General features: G+C 36.5%; 1 protein-coding gene across 4 annotated transcripts; it reads right to left on the reverse strand.

The window, feature by feature from the left end:
* Nucleotides 1-202: 202 nt before the first annotated feature.
* On the reverse strand, nt 203-16,756 carry LOC131004306 (DExH-box ATP-dependent RNA helicase DExH3-like). Of its 4 annotated transcripts, none has more exons than XR_009094960.1 (20): nt 13,861-14,343; nt 13,426-13,580; nt 13,010-13,097; nt 12,576-12,815; nt 11,474-11,569; nt 9,049-9,237; nt 8,771-8,930; nt 8,554-8,684; nt 8,186-8,353; nt 7,821-8,093; nt 4,925-5,119; nt 4,622-4,825; nt 4,426-4,495; nt 4,178-4,326; nt 2,329-2,634; nt 1,965-2,024; nt 1,701-1,853; nt 1,506-1,616; nt 726-1,341; nt 203-643 (listed from the first exon to the last, which is right to left on the reverse strand). XR_009094960.1 is itself a non-coding variant. In XM_057930957.1 (20 exons), the coding sequence occupies exons 3-20, from the start codon at nt 13,500-13,502 to the stop codon at nt 862-864; spliced, it is 3,150 nt and encodes a 1,049-aa protein (XP_057786940.1). In that variant the 5' UTR covers nt 13,503-13,580; nt 16,563-16,588; nt 16,663-16,756; the 3' UTR covers nt 203-861. The 4 variants fall into 4 exon arrangements, 2 of the variants coding, with proteins under 2 accessions (XP_057786940.1, XP_057786939.1); XR_009094959.1 differs by having other exon boundaries at nt 203-646; XM_057930957.1 differs by lacking the exon at nt 13,861-14,343 and adding exons at nt 16,563-16,588; nt 16,663-16,756 and having other exon boundaries at nt 203-1,341.
* Between the last annotated feature and the right edge of the window lie 497 nt (nt 16,757-17,253).

The raw sequence follows: 17,253 nt of genomic DNA on the forward strand, positions 1-17,253 counted from the left end.
ATTTGCCAACACTAAAGAATGTATTAGATCTACAAAATTCATAGAGAAATAACAGCTGCTCATCAAGTTTCATACTTACAGTGACAACAAAGTAATTCGATAAAAATGTGGCAATTATTCATCAAATTATAAGAGCCCTCATAAACTTCTTACAAATACCCGGAGTCGCTATAACCCTGCAGCATTAACATTGAAGAGAATATAAACACGAAAACCAGCCATGGCCGCCGGTGTTTAGTATTGCCATACCGAATGTCAAAACCATTACATACTACTCAATTACTGCTAGGAATGAATAGACTAAATGATAATAACTATGCTTGGTATTATTCACCTTTTACTCTTTCATACTAAGGAAATCCTATATAATACAACCAACCACTGGAATAGCTAGCCCTAACTCCACCTTACATGTCACGATAATCTAAGTACTCGGATCGTAAGGGAGCTAGAAGTCATAACCAGATGCAACAGATAAGATTCATATAGGATGCTTGAAATTGGCAGGAAATGCAAAATCACCAACCTCGTGAACGTTCAACCAGGTGGAAGGACATCTCCTGGGAATGGAAGAATCCACTTGTGGTGTTGTATCCACTTCATTGTCGATAAGAAAGTAATATATACAGATAATGCGGGCAGACTGCTGCATCAAGAAGGTTAGAGAATGAGCTGTTGACTGTATTAGAGAACAGCCACCCAATAAGAATCAAAAGCTTCTGTACCAGCAAAAAGTCGACTTCTTCCTGTAATAGCATGAAACCAAGGCACACTATTGCTTTGAACCATTAGAATTATGGAGACCATCTGTCATGGTGGTGTACCGATCCAATTCCGTCAAAACATGCTTACTACAAACAATTACCTCCACCTTGTAGAAGAATGTTCTTGGTTTTGGTTTTGGTTTTTCTTGCTTTTCTTCAGAATGGCAGACATGTACTCTACAGTTTTTTGAGATGATTGGCTATCACCAGTCAACCACGTCAGAGCCTCTGCAGCTGCATCTTTCTCCGCCTCTTTTTTACTACCACGAGGCTGGCCAACAAAATCTAGACCATTAAACATAACAGTAGATCTGAACTTGTTGTTTTTCAATTCTTTCGTCTTATAGGAAGGCGGCTGGTGTCCTGCCCTAGCGAGCAAGGTTTGGAGGTGAGATTTTGCATTACTACCCCCAACATTTTTTGAACCTAATTGAATCTCCTTTTCAAAATTTTTCGCAGATGTCGGCATCTGCCGCCCAAAAACAAATCTACCTTCACACCGGTCCTCTGACACCAACAATCTCACTGCTGTTAGAAGTTCATTATGACTCTTTATGTCCAGCTTTGGATTAGAGAGCTGCAGCCATATAATCTTGAGATTAGATTAAAAGGAAAACAACAAGGTAAAAGATAATTAGATATGCCAATCATAAGCAAGATGCAGGACAGAACAAAGTTTGAAGCATTGCATCATAAACACTTCAGACGGATATATATAGAACAACCGGAGCCCAAATATACCTTCTTCTGGACAAGTGCACCAAGCTCTTTCTTTATGCTAAGATACATAGTAGCCAACTCTGGCTTCATGAAAAACTCCATGTATCCACCCAGCATTTTCATGTGGCCATCCTACAAAGATAATGCAAATAACATGAGAAAGAGGCAATCATGAGAAGAGGACAATCATGAGAAACAAGGAAAGCGTAGATTTACTAGTCCGCCGCTAGAAACATTTCCTCCAAACAAGAGAACCACAGAATCAGATACACCAGTTGAATCTCGAAGGAATACTGAATTGACTTTGATTTTTTCATTGAAAACAAGCCATGGGAATGGAATTCGGGCTTCCTGGGCATTCACAGAATTCTGAACAAGAGCATATGGAATCATTAATACAAGCAGAACATGAAAATAAAAATATCAAAACAATAAAGCAATCCGCCAAAGCATTCAATGATATGTGCTGAATTATCTGACCGAATGCAAAAGCGCCGAACCATCCTCCATTGTTTTTAATGATATTGACCTCTCCTTGTTCTGCATCAATATACTTCCAATTAGTTCTAACACCCACACTAGTACCAGATAAAAGCCAAAAACTATGAGATAATGAAAAAGAACTGGCCCACAGAAAAAAAAACTAGAAGTTTATATCAAAGTAAAGTAACCAAAAACCACATTCTAAATATATTTCTTGAAGAAAAATATGCATCCATAAGTAGGTTTAAACTAAATCTATTGAGAGATTAACCCAAGCAATCTCACATTCTCAGCGTCCACACTACAGTATACAAATTGGATATGAGAAATGGGACCAAGAAATAATGAATGATTTACTCACCACAACAGAGCATATTCCAGGAAACAGACCCGCACATATAACAGAACGAACAAGATGTTCATCATGACTGCATATATTACAACTCTCAAAATTTTCAACTAAACCAATATCTTTGAGCAGATACTGGAACTGCTTCTTTAGAGAATCAATGGCTCTTAGAGTTTGTGTAGATAGAAAATTTCTCCAGCAATATTCATAGCCAGACTGCTCCCTTTCAGCATTTTTCCAACCATCAAAGGCCCGGACCAGGGCAAGATGGTCACTGAAGCCACGAGCAGAAAACTGGGCCTTTGCAGACTCAGCAAGCTGCAAGAAGTTAAAAGAGATTACCAAGTTATTCACTTAGCTTGCCCTTAAAGTTAACTGAATGTGTCCTGAGCAGGCAGGGTATACTGAGATAGTGTAAAGATGTTCTCGTGAAGAAAAACCTAATGAAAAAGAAACCAAGAAGCGCATTCAAATGCCATAGTAAAAAGTTGAACACTACATTATCACCGGATGTGCTATAAGCTAAACTCATACATATTTATTTCTTGCCACTGTTGGGGCTTCCAGATCTATGTATAGAAAATATCTTGAACTATGCTCAGATGCCAACTCCTCACACCCCCAACACTACCCCAAGAAAATTAAGATCGCCACAATATACTGCAATAACACCACTCTTTGTCAGGGTCCAAAATCTGATAACTATCCCTTCAGAGCTGAAAACTCAATCAACCCTCCCTAACTCTACTTTCTACAACGTTGAAGCTAAAGGTCTAGCACTAATTGAGACAACACATATAACACAAACCCAACAGAAAGCATAAAACCGTGCACTGAACTAGCCCATAGTTATTAATCGCGCATCGCGCACGATCGCGCAAACCTGTCCTAGGGTGATCGCGCATCGCGCATCGCGAATCGTGCGCTATTTGAATATATCGCGCAGAAATAGATAAAAACATAATATATATCATAATCATAGTAAAACCATGCATAATATGTCTAGTTAATAAAAAATAAAGTCATAAGTTCAAATAAAAATCAATATATAATTGTATTAAATCTTCTGACTGCCGCGAGAGAGAGAGAGAGAGGCAGACTGCCGTGAGAGGGAATAAAATAAATCTTCTGAGTTGGAATGTCTAAAGACTCTTTAAGTAATTAAGTATATAGAATAAAACTTAAGTTCAGACTGCCGTTCAAAATTCTGCACGAATAAAATTAAGAGAGAGAGGCAGACTGTCGTTCACAATTCTGCACCCTAATAAAATATAACCCTAATTAAGCCTAATTAAGAAAAGCCCATGCAATAAAAGTGAGGCCCATGCATGCAATTGACTGATTTCAAGGCTTAAGTTCAATCGCGCGCGCTACCGGCGCGATGCGCGACCTGCGCGATGCGCGAATAGCGCGCGCTACCGGGAAGGAGCCAAGTTATAGCGGTGCGGCGCGATGGAGGTGCGCGACGCACCGCGACGCGCGATCGCGCGCGCTACCTGCGCGATTCATAACTATGAACTAGCCTATACATATAGAGATTCAATTTTCAGAGACAAATTATTCTGGAAGAATTTAGAAAAGCACTAAGAACCTACATGGCTACATGCATAAAGAAAACAGCTTAGTAAAAGTTGTTAACACTTCACCATAATCAGCCATCAAGGAACTCCACACTAGGACTAATCCCTAAATTGAAGAAATATACTCATGAAATTGGAAGAGATTCAAACATTTTTAAACATAAAGGGCAAAAGCAGTTCCACTGAGTGGACTTCTACTCTTTTGCTCTAACAATGTCCAATGCTCAATCCTTACAAACAAAGCTACTAAAGCATACATCTTAAACTATTATGCTACTTACATCTTTTTTGTCAAATGGCATCAAGAATGGATCTCTAACACTTAGGCCAGCAACAATGGTCATTATTGGATCCAAGCAATTGAAAATAGCACCATATATGAGCATTTTGCCGAGCTTTGGCTCAACTGGAAGCATCGACAAGTGGCGTCCTGGAATAAGAAAGCATATCATCATCACAAAGCAACGGATTGCAATCTCTTAACAAGAAATCACGATTGTATATTATTAGTAAGAACTGATATATATACCGAGCACTGTCAGATTTTCTTTTTCATCTAAAGCCTCAATCATCTTTAAATACTCAACAGCATTTTGAACCTGAGAAACAGATCATATATGAATATAATAAAATACAACCACAAAAGGCAACAACTAACCTTGAGTTAAATGCACAGCCAAGGAATGAAGGGTTACATATAAAGGCTGGTATTCAATTAAGCTTACCGAGAGCGGTTCAGGTGGCTGTAAGGCCTTAGCTAAGAACTCTGAGATGCTTCCAAGCTGCAGGCTCTTGATTTGCAAGCATAGAGATTGTAAAGGTGTCCTCAAAAGTTCTGGCAATTGATAATCTGCAAAGGCATCGTGCACACATCTGGGATATAGATGGTAGCACTCTCCAGGTTGAACACGGCCTGCTCTGCCTTTCCTCTGATACATGACATTAGAAGTATCCATGTTGATATTTAACTGCATTTATTTCTTCAAACAGTTTCATTTTCATATCAAACAGCTGAGTAATGGATATACCTGGCGAGCAGAAGCCTTCGAGATCCAGGAAGGAAGCAAACAAGGAGTGTTATTCAGAGCATCATAAGAAGTCTCTTTTGCTTTCCCACAATCAACCACAAAAACGACATCATTTATTGTGATACTTGTTTCAGCCATATTTGTTGCCAGAACAATCTTCCTGACTCCATCTTCAGGTTTATTAAAAATCAATTTCTGTTCTCCACAGTAAAAGAACGAGATTAATGTGTTAGATAAAATGGTTCTCCAAGGCTAAGAGAGATAAGCGAAGAGAGAGGTGATTTGGACAAGTTTAATCTTCAATTCTCTTATTGTAGTTATTTGGTACAGTTGAACTCAACTATGTGTATTTTCAGGATTTGTGTGTCAAATCCTGAATACTCACTCCGTCCATAAAAAGTATGGCAATTTTGTCATTTTTGGTGTCTATCAAAAGTATGGCACTCTCCTTTTTAGAACATGGCCCCACATCTTTTCCTTATCTTTTATCCTTACAAATACCTCTTATTTACAAAAAAAACCCACCCTTAATTCAATCTCAAGTCTCAACCACTCATTTCATACAATGGTGGGACCTTTTCTCCACTATATAAAAAAACACCACAAATTTTATTAAAACTTGTGCCTCCCAAAAGTGCCATACTTTGGTGGACTGAGGGAGTATATAAATAGATAAATTTGAAGAGTCCCAATCTTAATCTTTAAAACACATAAGAAAATAAAGAACCTTTTTGATAAAAATATGAGAAATTGAAAGTTTAAACACATTTGATTCGATAACTTAAACTGTTTTCAGAATTTTTATTTATCAATACAAATTAGTACTTCTAACAAAATAACTGAAGATAGAGTGGACAGAACAGGAGACAGGACGCATCAGTCCATCTTCCCCTTCGTCAAATGCATCACATTTTGGGCTCTCTTTCACATACTGGATAAGCTAAATAACTTGCCAGATCAAACTCTGCCCCCCAGTTAATGTCGAAAGTATAAATGTGGAAAAGACATATCTAACTTCTGTGTCCGATGATTTTATGAAAACCAAAAGCTTATCAAGTGAACAAAAATTAAAAACTCACTTGAAAATCTGATTCATAAATCATTGAACGTCCCATCATCAAATGGACAAGATCAATTGAATGATTATCCAAATATTACAGTTAACTTTCATCTCAAAGCCATATGTATTTAATGCAATACATGCACATTTTATGGCTAAGGGACAAATAATATTTTGTGCCTAAAAGTCCTTAGCAGTTCTATAATGAGAACCTACCCCAACATGAAAAGATAACAAAAAGTCACCTTTAACTCAACTAGGTTTCACTGACTACAATCAATTATATATCATACAACAAGGCAAATATAGAGTACATTGAGAGATGGCAACTGAAATTTACTATCAATTAGTGCCTCAGCAATTCGAGACTTTAAGCCTGTAACCGTATTGTACAATCAATACGACTTCTAAAAGCTACAATCATTCAAAAAAGACAATGGCTTTACATGTAGTTAGCATGTCCTAAAAAAGAAAAAAGAAAGCAGTGAACATTATGACAGGAAATGAGCATAGGCTAACAATCGTTTATTTTGTAAACTTTTAAATGCTGATAGTAATGCCTTCTGCATGTTCTCGCGTTAGAATTAAATAAATAATAACAATAAATATTTTTTTTTTTCTAGCATGACAGCAGAGGTTCATTTCCTATAATCTTGGTTTAAAAAAGCGTGAAGCGCACCGAAGCGCAAACTGCCCCGGGGCTTAAAGCGCGGGCTTTTCGTAGGCGAAACGCGCTAAAACCTAAAAAATTCTAATATATTTACCTACAATATATTTTATAGCAAAAAACACAAATACTTAAAACCACAAATACTTAAACACACAAATACTTAATTTAAAAATTAAAACACACATATACTTAAAGTTTAAAGTACGCAAGTCTAAAAGTTCAATCAAATCTCAAGCAACTAATCAAAAATCATCATCATTAAGTGCATCATCCCCATCTCCTTCATCATCTTTGTCTTCACCAATGTCCTCTTCCATCTCCTCCCCAACCTGGAAAACTGGAAACTTTACCTTTGGACGATGACCGGCGGCGGCGGCGGACAGCTGGCGACGACGGCGGCCGGCTGGAGGCGCCGGATGGTGGGCAGAACAGGTTAAGGTCGCGAGAGGGATGGGAGAAGACGGGAGGCAAGCATTTGTTTTAATGAAATAAAACCTAGTTTTTTTAAAATTTAAAAACCTAACCCTAACATACTAAAAGCCCGCGCTTCAGCGCTTCTCGCCTAGGCGCGCTTTTGTGCGCTTCTCAGCGCTTCCTGTAGGTAAGCGCGCTTCGCCCAGAAAAAAGCCCAAACCTGCGCTTCACCAAAAGCGTGCGCTTTTTTGCGCTTAAGCGCGCTTTTTTGCGCTTAAGCCTATAATACATCCACAGTGGTAAAATAATGCAATAAAGAACTTTGACATGCAATTTTATCATATGCTATTACGGAAGATAGAGTGACACCAACCAAGCCTAAAAGGAAAAGAAAAATTAAGCATTGCTACAAAAATTATTAGTTTCAGCATCCTAACCAGAAATTTAGAATAGGGCTTTCTTTCCAATATTCACATATTTGAATTAGAAGAATAAACATGAACTGGCGTTGTTTAAGATTACTAAGTTTATATATTTATAACAGCTGTATAACAGCCTGCATCAACCCCCTTGTAAGACGCCTCCTTAGAGAGAGAGAGACTCGTGATTCTATGTCCAATATCTACCCTTCGGTAAAGTGCCCTCCACATTAAGAATAAGTTGTTAGGAAACCCATTAAATTATGCCACGTACGAGTGTGGTCTGCACAAATAATTTAACAACTATTACATAGAAAGGATCTCTGAAGTAACCTGTTCTGCACTGGACATGGAACCATGGCATGCAAGCAACAAAACTTTGCTTGGATCTCCCAACAGTGGATGAGCTTCAAGCTGCTGTTTCAAAGAGTTTATGTCATCCCAACCAGTCATAAACACTAATACAGCACCAGGCCTTTCTTTGCGACAAATATGACAGAGCACATTCTCAATGAGATTAAAGCCAATTGAATCAGGATTCCAACAAGAGAGTGACTCCCGAACTCTAGGGCTGTACTCCCTAAAATCAGCAACCATAAGAGCTTCCTGTTTCAAAATTAAAAGACGAACCATAACAGAATCAGTAAAAAGGTAGGCAACCAAGATGCATGATTGGATTCTAAAAAAAAACAATATACCTCAACAGCTGAAGCTATCTGAGTCTTCCTTTTCCTGAGACCCTGCTTCTGCATTTTCCATAATTTGTCTTGACCATAGTTATCAATTTGATTATATGGTGTCAATCTGTACCCAGTCGTCTCTAGAATATTTTCCAAAAAGTAATTCCGAACAGGGTATGTAAATCCCTGATAATTGACCAAAATACTGAATCAGCTATTGGATCAGGAGGGGGGGGTATGTGGGAAAGCAACCATGAATGGAAGAAAATAATTTATTAATAAAGCACAGCAACTTTCCACATAGGATAAAAGGGAAAGTCCCTGTTATAAAATTAAGAAACTTTAGGCTACCCCTTTGGGCATTCATTAGTCAAACAATAACTCACTGGAACATGTATTGCTGGAGCACCACCAAAGTAGGAAGCAAAAAGTTCAGCATTTAGGGTAGCACTCATCAAAATCAATTTTAATTCAGGTCGACGAGGAAGAAGATCCTTCAGTACAATTAGAAGAAAGTCTGCAATGAAATGGATCATATTGAGAACAAAGAATACAAGAATAAAGAAATTGGTTAATACACAAAAATTGCAATCAAACATATACCTTCATTCATTCCACGCTCATGAATCTCATCAATGAAAACATGAGTTACACCTTTTAAATTTCTGTCAACCAATAATCTCCTTAAAAGGATACCAGTAGTACAGAAAAGGAGACGAGTATCTCTCCCTCTCATTCCCTCTAGGCGAACTTTATAACCAACCTTCAAATGCAATACAAAATAAATTATAATATTATATATAGATTATAGATAAATACATACATATCTGTTACATAATCATGAGAGAACAATTTCAATCAGAAACATGCAAGAGACTTACAGATTCTCCTATTTCCTCACCACGCTCAGCAGCAACTCTCTCAGCAACAGCTATAGCAGATATTCGTCTGGGTTGGGTGCAGATAATACTACACGCAGCTCCTCGAGAGGCCTCAATTTCAGACTCCAAGATGTATTGTGGTAATTGGGTAGTTTTTCCACAGCCAGTTTCACCAGAGACAACAACAACCTACAAAAGCAAATTGCAACCAAGTTCAGAATGATCTACATAATAACTTGCCTTGCCTTAAAAAAGTGCTTTCAACAGATTCATATGCCTGTTCAAGATAATATTGTTATACTGGAATATGATGATCCTGTAAACTGACCTAGAGAGAGGAACACATGCAAATTTGACGCTGAAAATAATTAACCTAACTGCCTCCACCAAGAATGAGGATTTAAAATCCAAGGAATTGCAGGGAATGAGCATAAAATTTATCTAGGTTGTTGAGACTTTTTGTTGTCTCTTGATTAATTGATTCCATATTCAACTCTATTCCTTTACTAAAGCACAAAAAAAGGGGACTCACTTCAATCTACGTGATAAGATTTTTTTATTTTTATTTTTTTAAGTTATTTGGCCCCATCCCAACCTACCCCCTCGACAAACAGCTTTCTTAACCTCTAAGTCTCTCCAATAAGCTAAGACAAATTGACTATAAGGAGTTGCTTGGTAATGAAATGGAGAAAGGAATGGAATGGTCATTCCTACCCCCATTCTATTCCTTTGCTTGGTATAAGTTTTTCTTAGGAACTACCACTCCTACTAGATTAGGGATAGCCATTCCTTCCTCAACCCATAGTATTAGCTATTCCAACATTAATCTTGTGTTTTCTTTTTTTATCAAACATTTTATAAAGATACATCCTCAAAGCTAAAAATGTTTTTGGTCGATATGGTTGGAAAAGTGAGATATTTATCCACATAATAGAGGAATAGGAATATTAGGTATGTGGTCATTAATAAATGGAAAGCATCAGTTTAGTTGAGGTCCTAATTTTTTTTATAATAATGTTCCAACATTTAATAAATTACAAATTGATACTCAATTTTTTAACAGTTTTATAGTTATACCTGACATCTGAAATCCCATATTGTTTTCAATATATATGGAAAATATCAGCTTATATCCTTTAAGTATATATTTTCATATCAAACTGCAGCATGACCCGTGAGCTTTTAGGCGTCGGAATATCACATCAAGATATAATTGTAAAACTATTAAGGCGACGAAAGAAACTCAAGACACAGTTTCCTGCGAGAAGACCTGGCAAGGACACGTGTCACGGATTTGCTATGGTAGGGCATATATTAAGGTTTATATATTATGAAATAAGTGGCAGACATCTTCATATATCAATGGGCAAAACGTGCTAGTGGTCGTGCAGGCAGATTACTGTACTATTAGATGTCACTTATAATTATCTGCAATTTTGCTAAATTGGTAACTAGTATTACAAAAAGAGCAAAAGATCAAACAAAGTATACTGGATTAAAGCAGAAGCTTTAATAGGAATATCCATTTAGATTATGCAGAAATGTTTAATAGTCAATTTGGACTCTATTACCATGATTTCCACCTAAGTCACTCAGGTCAAGGGTGCTCAAGTGACGCTACCTGAAGCTCGAGTCACTGTCCCTCGAACAGCTGAAGCTTGAGGCACTGCGCATTGACATCTAGGCAGGAACAGCAGTTTGTACCAGCAGGGGTAGTAATGTCTTTATAGAAGACAAAATGGTTATAGGGCATTTTTTTTAATTAGCCAAACAGCTAAATAACTGAGTACTTCTATAATAAATCCAATTAATTACTTCGATATTTTGACTCAACCAGTGGAGGAACCAGAATCAGCACAGAGTGAAGCACAAAAGTCCTGGGGATGCCACCACAAAGTCAAAAACCTCACCCTCCTAAACATTGCCCCACCCCACGGTCCCCGCCCCCAGAGCCACATCAATCTCATATTACCTTCTTTTTTTGTAGTCCTCTACCATTCTCACAAGGAGACCAAAAGAAGGCCCACCAGCAGTACCGCTCTTTTTCCACTGTGGGACCTAAAACTAGTTTTAAGCGGAACATACCACTTAACTTTCTAACTACCTGCAACAGAGGACTTACCAAGCAACCTGTGAAGTTACTTTCCTGAAAAATTCAATGAACACAGTAGATTGGCCTCAAAACAATCACGTCACTATCGTCATTGTATCAAAGATCAATTCACAAACCAATGTCAAGTCATATACAAATATCAATTTATTATTAACTAATACCTTAGGGTTGTATTATGCTCATTTGGTAGCATGAGGCATTGGAGGAGGTGAGTCAGCAAGAGAAATTCAAAATGCACAAAAGGATGGACCAATCGAAGAACATAAGCCCAAATGAATCGCCTAAAAACGATTCAATTCAACAATCAAGTACCTGATTTTGAGAAATAGCGTGCAATAATGTCTCTCTCGCTTCATGAGAAGGGAGACTTTTCCGGAAGTCCAGCATCTTCTGACCTTCTAAAGATTCCTGTACCATGCAATCAGAGTAAATATTACTATCATTTTATGTCCTTCAAGGAAACATACTTTTGTCAACAACCGACCAGAGTCATACTATATGATTATATCCTTTCAATTGCGCATTAATATATTGAAAATCAAAAATTGCAATTGTGTATTTACATATATTTTAACATTAAAGGGTTTAATCAGATAATTAATATATTGATTTTCAAATATATATATATATATATATATATATATATATATATATAGAGAGAGAGAGAGAGAGACTAAATTAATAATAAAAATTCAGTAAGCTGTAAAAATTCATGAATATACAAGGAATAGTGTGATATTTTTTATATTTATAACAAATATATATATATATATATATATATATATATATATTCATAATAAGATTATATTTATTTTCCTTAATATCTATATAGCTTACGCACAATACCTGTGTAGAGAATATTTCATATAATTCAAGGGCTACTAGCCCATCTGAAAGATCCATCTACAAATCTCTTATATGCATAGTGAACAAGCTAAAAAATGATTCAGCAGTAAGACATCAATCATTACTATGAATTAACCTCATCATTTACCTAAATATTTGGTATAATTCAGGGGTTACTTGACCATTAGAATTATCCATCTATCAATCTCTTTTTTCAGCTTAGCAAACAAGCAACTGATTCAGCACACGTATTAAAGAGAAAAAGGTTATCATTTTAAGAGAATGGTTTTCTTTAAATGCACAAGAAACTAGAGAGCCTTACAAACATTTCATGTGACTATCTTAAAGCAAAACTGTCAGCAAAAAATTAAGTGTAATAATACACATCAGACCTATGGGATACGAATCCAACTATAAGAAAATCAATTTCTGACACCAGTATGCTCATGATAGAGAGCAACTATAAAAATATAAAATATTGAATGGAAGATACATATAGCAAATTAGCAATAGGTACAGTAGTGCATAGATATAACTAGAAAATAGCACAAATCTGGATCACACTAACTTGCCAATCTTGTTGTTTATTGCGCATCTGCAAGCTCCTTCGCTGAAGAATCCTCTCAGCTATAACACTTTTGGTTGAGGATACCTCCTGCTCCTCAAGTCCTTCATCAATTAACTGACTCTGACCCACATTAGATGCTGGATAAGCATTATGAAGGTTTTCTTTGTTCACTGCCTTTCTAGCAAGGTGTGCCCTGAGATGAGAATTTACTTCCTTTTGTAACCCAAATGGTAACACCACCTGCCAAAAGAAATACATATGCATGTTGACTACAAATCATGCAATTACCACCTAGAGTTGGAAACTTGGTCTAGATGTTGCAGATGCCGTTCATAGCCAAATAATTTTCAGAGGAGGGAACATCAATGTTTTTAGAATAGTAATATGACACAAATAAATTATCAATGGAAAGGGTTTTATGTAATAAGGTATACCTCCCTCTGAGGACGCTTGCTATCCAAATCAGATCTATAATTTGGCAGTGGAACTTTACTGAAAACAACTACTCTGTCATACTGACGACTGCAAATAGAAAAAAGAGACATTTTAGAAATGAATTATGCATAAACAGATCCTTAAACTTTCATCTTTTCTGTGATTTGGGTCTTCAAACTTTTATTTAGTTGATATAAGACTATTAGCTTGTTATTAGTCATAATACAGGTGTGAGGACCCAAAATTTAGTAAACCTAACTGAGCCAAGTGAGAATTTAAGGACCCTACGACAGAAACTATGAAGGTTCAAGGACCTATTTCTGCATATTCATTTTAGAAACTATCTCAAGCAAAATAATACTATATATGATAAGTGTGCGCTTGCACATATATAGACTAGATATCCTTCAAGTACCAGTGCAACCCCATTCTTGTTGCAAGAGCTGAGAGCTGCTCAAAATCACGCCGGTCTTTTTTCTCTCTCGAAACCATCTCTTGCTCATCTTTACGACGCAAAAGTGTAGTCAACTTCCATTGCCAATCTTCAACATTATCGAGTGTGGAAGAACCCTGGCAATGAAATAAAAAGAATCACAAACTTATAGATATACAATGCCGCCAATTTATTAAAATTCTACCAAATTGGAGCTCCATTAAGAGAATCTCTCTCAACTTAGGAGAATCATTTGAAACTATTCCCTTAAGCCAAACTAATTTTAATAAAAAGTTCCCAAAAAGAAAAGGGAAAGGCGGAAAAACGTACAAGACGAGTAAAAAAAATATAGCCTTTCCACATTGATGAATAAAAGAAACTGAAATTTTGAATCAGCATTTCATGGGCAAATTTTACCAATTGCTTCGACGAAGACTGGACTTCGCAGTCGGACTCTTCGGACGCGTACTCATCGTAAGCAAACCTTCCGTAGCCCAAATTGTGCTGATAAAATTGTGGCGAAGAAAACGTAGAAGCAGCATTTCTGCTGCGCCTCACCACAACAGAAGACGAAGACGAAGACGAAGATGAAGATGAAGCATAACAGGAAAAAACGAAGCCTGTCAGCAGATTCCTACTTTGAGTTCTTGGGTACAAATTGTGAAGCCTGCGGTACGCCGTGACAGCGGAGGACCACGATTTTGTGGGACATGTGAGATGGGCCAGAGACATAGCTGTGAGCTTGGGTTTGAAGAAATTTTGGAGGAACATGGAGGAGAAAGGCATGCTAATAAGTCATAAGCAGTATGTGTTGTATGTGAAAAGACATGGCGTTGATGCTGTGTGGGAATTGTCGTTAGGGTTTAAGGAGGTAAGGTAACACCTGGTTTCATGCCGCTCACTCGTTGGTAGTAATAGCATTGCGCCCAATTTATTAAGGGGTGAGCATCGGTCGGTTCGGTGCAAAATCGAACCAAAAATTTAAAACCGAAAATCGAACCGATGATTAAAATTGAAATCGAACCGCATCAATTGGGGGACCGGAACCGAACCGATAAAACCATCGGTACCGAACCGAAAAATGCAATTTTTTTATTTTATTTTTTTCAAAAATACCAATTAAAAATTGTAAAATAATGTAAAATACACAAATTTCAAATGTCAAATTCCCACAACATAAACATGATAAATAATTATATATTATAATTGTGAATTAGGGTTTTAGTTTTAGGTTAAAAAATTAGAAAAATAATTATATATAATAAAATATTAATATGTATCGGTTCGGTTCGGTTTAAAACCGAACCAAAAAATGGAAACCGACACCAAACCGAAAATTTTCGGTTTTTACTTTTCAAAACCGAACCGAAAATCGAACCAATAGAATTGGAACCGCACCAATCCAGTTCGGTTCGGTTCGGTTTCTGCTCACCCCTAGGGATATTTGCCGTCAACCTTAAGTAAATTTTGATTTTTTTCCTGATTGTAAAATTTGACAAAAAAATACACAATCTTCCAATTTTTTTCTGATTTTTTTCATGGGTATGAAATACCTCAAATAGATAGTGATTTTAGGGCTTTTGACTTACATTTATTAATACTTAAGCCAATGCATCGACTTTATTATGTCATCATTATTATCCGTCACGCTTAGGTATCAAAAAATCTAAGTCAAAAGTCCTGAATTCAGCTTCTATTTGGAAGTATTTCATACACGTGGGAAAAATCAGAAAAAATCGAAAGGTGATGTATTTTTTTTTTAATTTTAAAGGTTATGAGAAAAACTAAAATTTACTGAAAGTTCGTGTATTTTACAGCAAATATCTCACTTATTAATAGTGAATTAATAAAATTTTAATTAATTTTGTTCCAATTAACTTGATCAATATTCATTTTTGGACCGTCTAACTGCCAACTAAATTGATTAATTTTCTTATATGAAATGACTTTCTCACTTTATTTACTCTATTCATTTTATTATTAAATACACTTTAAACACAAAACACTAATTTCTTAAATCTCGCACCGAAAAAAAAATTGATCAACTTAGGTAGGATAGAGAAGGTAGTATTTTATTATATAAAAATAGAAAAGGGCAAATAGCGTCAAAATCCATGTAGTTTCGCCTGTTTCGCATTTTTCCCATGACCTAAAACTTTCTCGTTAAAATCCATGATCGTTGCTCTGATTCTCATTTTTCCTTTAGTGACTTTTTCGGCCATTAATTAGATGACGTGTCACCAACGTGGCACACTTATGCTGAGTAGATTAATTAGAAGTTAAACGACGTTGTTTTGCGTCTAATCTAATAGCGTCAAAATCCATGAAGTTTGGCGCGATTTTCATTTTTTCCTTGACCTTAAAATCTCGCGTGAAGGAACTACGGGGCAACACCAACATATTCTCCGACTCCGGACCGGACGTCCGTTGGTTGGAAACGAGAACGGATCCACCGAAAACTCTGCAACAATTTAGAGCAGTGATCAACACTATCTTATACGTCTTCCATACTGTATGAAAACCCTAGTGTAAGTCTTCCCTTCTCATTTCTAAATTTTAGAATCTGTGAATCCCCCTTCTCTTTCTCCCATTTTGTTTTGAAATAAAGCTCTAACCTTTCTCCCATTTCTTTTCTTCTTTTCCGGCAGAGCAGGAACAGCCCGGTGCTCCCACCGCCGCGTCGTCAAAAAGATAAGCTCTCTCTCTTTCCTCCCCTGTTCTCCCTTATCTTTTTTTTTTAAATCCCTAATCATCTCTCTCTACTCTCTGCCCTCTCGTTTGACAGTAAAAGAAAAAGGGAAAGACGGCTCTGCCGCCGCGCCGTCGCCGGCCTTGAGCAGCCGCCGGCTGCCCTCACCTCCCTCTCACACACACAAGGACAGGGAGAAACAAGAACCCCAACCCAGAAATCCCAATTCATGTTTACAAGCACAAGCAACAAATTTTTGGGCTTTCGAATACTGTTCTTTTCTTTTCATGATAAAATCAGATCTGTATTTTCCACTGTAATTGTAATACTTAGAAAAATATAATGACTAAGTGTGCGTGTGAATTTGTTGGTGTGCTCTGTTGGTTGATTTGGAATTTACAAAAGAAGGAGAAAATGATTTAGGAAGAACCTTGACGTTGTTGGTGTTGTTGGAGTCTGCGTAAATATTAACAGATTGTAAGAAGCATAATCTGGAATACTAATGGAGGAAATGAATGAAATTTACACACCTTGATCCTTGATTTGGAACTTGAAACAAACTTGATAATTTGGTATTGATTTGGAAATTTTTGGAAGAGCCGTAAGTGGGGAGTATGAGGAAGAAGAAATAATAATTTAGGAGATTAGTGAGAGAGTCTTAATGGGTAAGCTAGCTTTTGGATAAGTATGAGTAGATATTTAGTAGTTAAAGTATTAAAATAACGCAATCGGTGATTTAAGGAATAAAATCATGCAAGTGGGTGGCTATGAGATAAAATCACTTAATAAAACTCATAACTTTTAACCAATAAAGATGATCTTTTTTTAAAAAAAAAGCCTTGATCATAAAAAAATAAAATAGCATTCCATTAAGAAAAATTCATGAATTTATGCACAAGTAAAAATCCACGTGGTTCATATAATACACTCAAACTTGAAAAAAAAAACTCATGCAACACATTCATATTAAATCCTTAAATCTCAATATATATATATATATATATATATATATATAAATCAAGCGCATCAATCACACATATAAAATAATAAAATCACAACGGATAAACAAAACCAATTTTATTAATGGATGCCGAACCCTAATTATTAATAATTAAGCCTTT

Source organism: Salvia miltiorrhiza, unplaced genomic scaffold (assembly GCF_028751815.1).
Source record: "Salvia miltiorrhiza cultivar Shanhuang (shh) unplaced genomic scaffold, IMPLAD_Smil_shh original_scaffold_371, whole genome shotgun sequence".
Taxonomy (NCBI): domain Eukaryota; kingdom Viridiplantae; phylum Streptophyta; class Magnoliopsida; order Lamiales; family Lamiaceae; genus Salvia; species Salvia miltiorrhiza.

What these genes read in the sequence shown, in the direction of transcription:
- LOC131004306 (XM_057930956.1), bottom strand. Translation starts at nt 14,229, where the DNA reads ATGCCTTTCTCCTCCATGTTCCTCCAAAATTTCTTCAAACCCAAGCTC. An exon ending in AGATAGCTTCAGCTGTTGAG is followed by an intron (nt 8,094 to 8,185) that starts GTATATTGTTTT and finishes ATTTTGAAACAG; the next exon opens with GAAGCTCTTATGGTTGCTGA. An exon ending in GTGCACTTGTCCAGAAGAAG is followed by an intron (nt 1,342 to 1,505) that starts GTATATTTGGGC and finishes ATATGGCTGCAG; the next exon opens with CTCTCTAATCCAAAGCTGGA.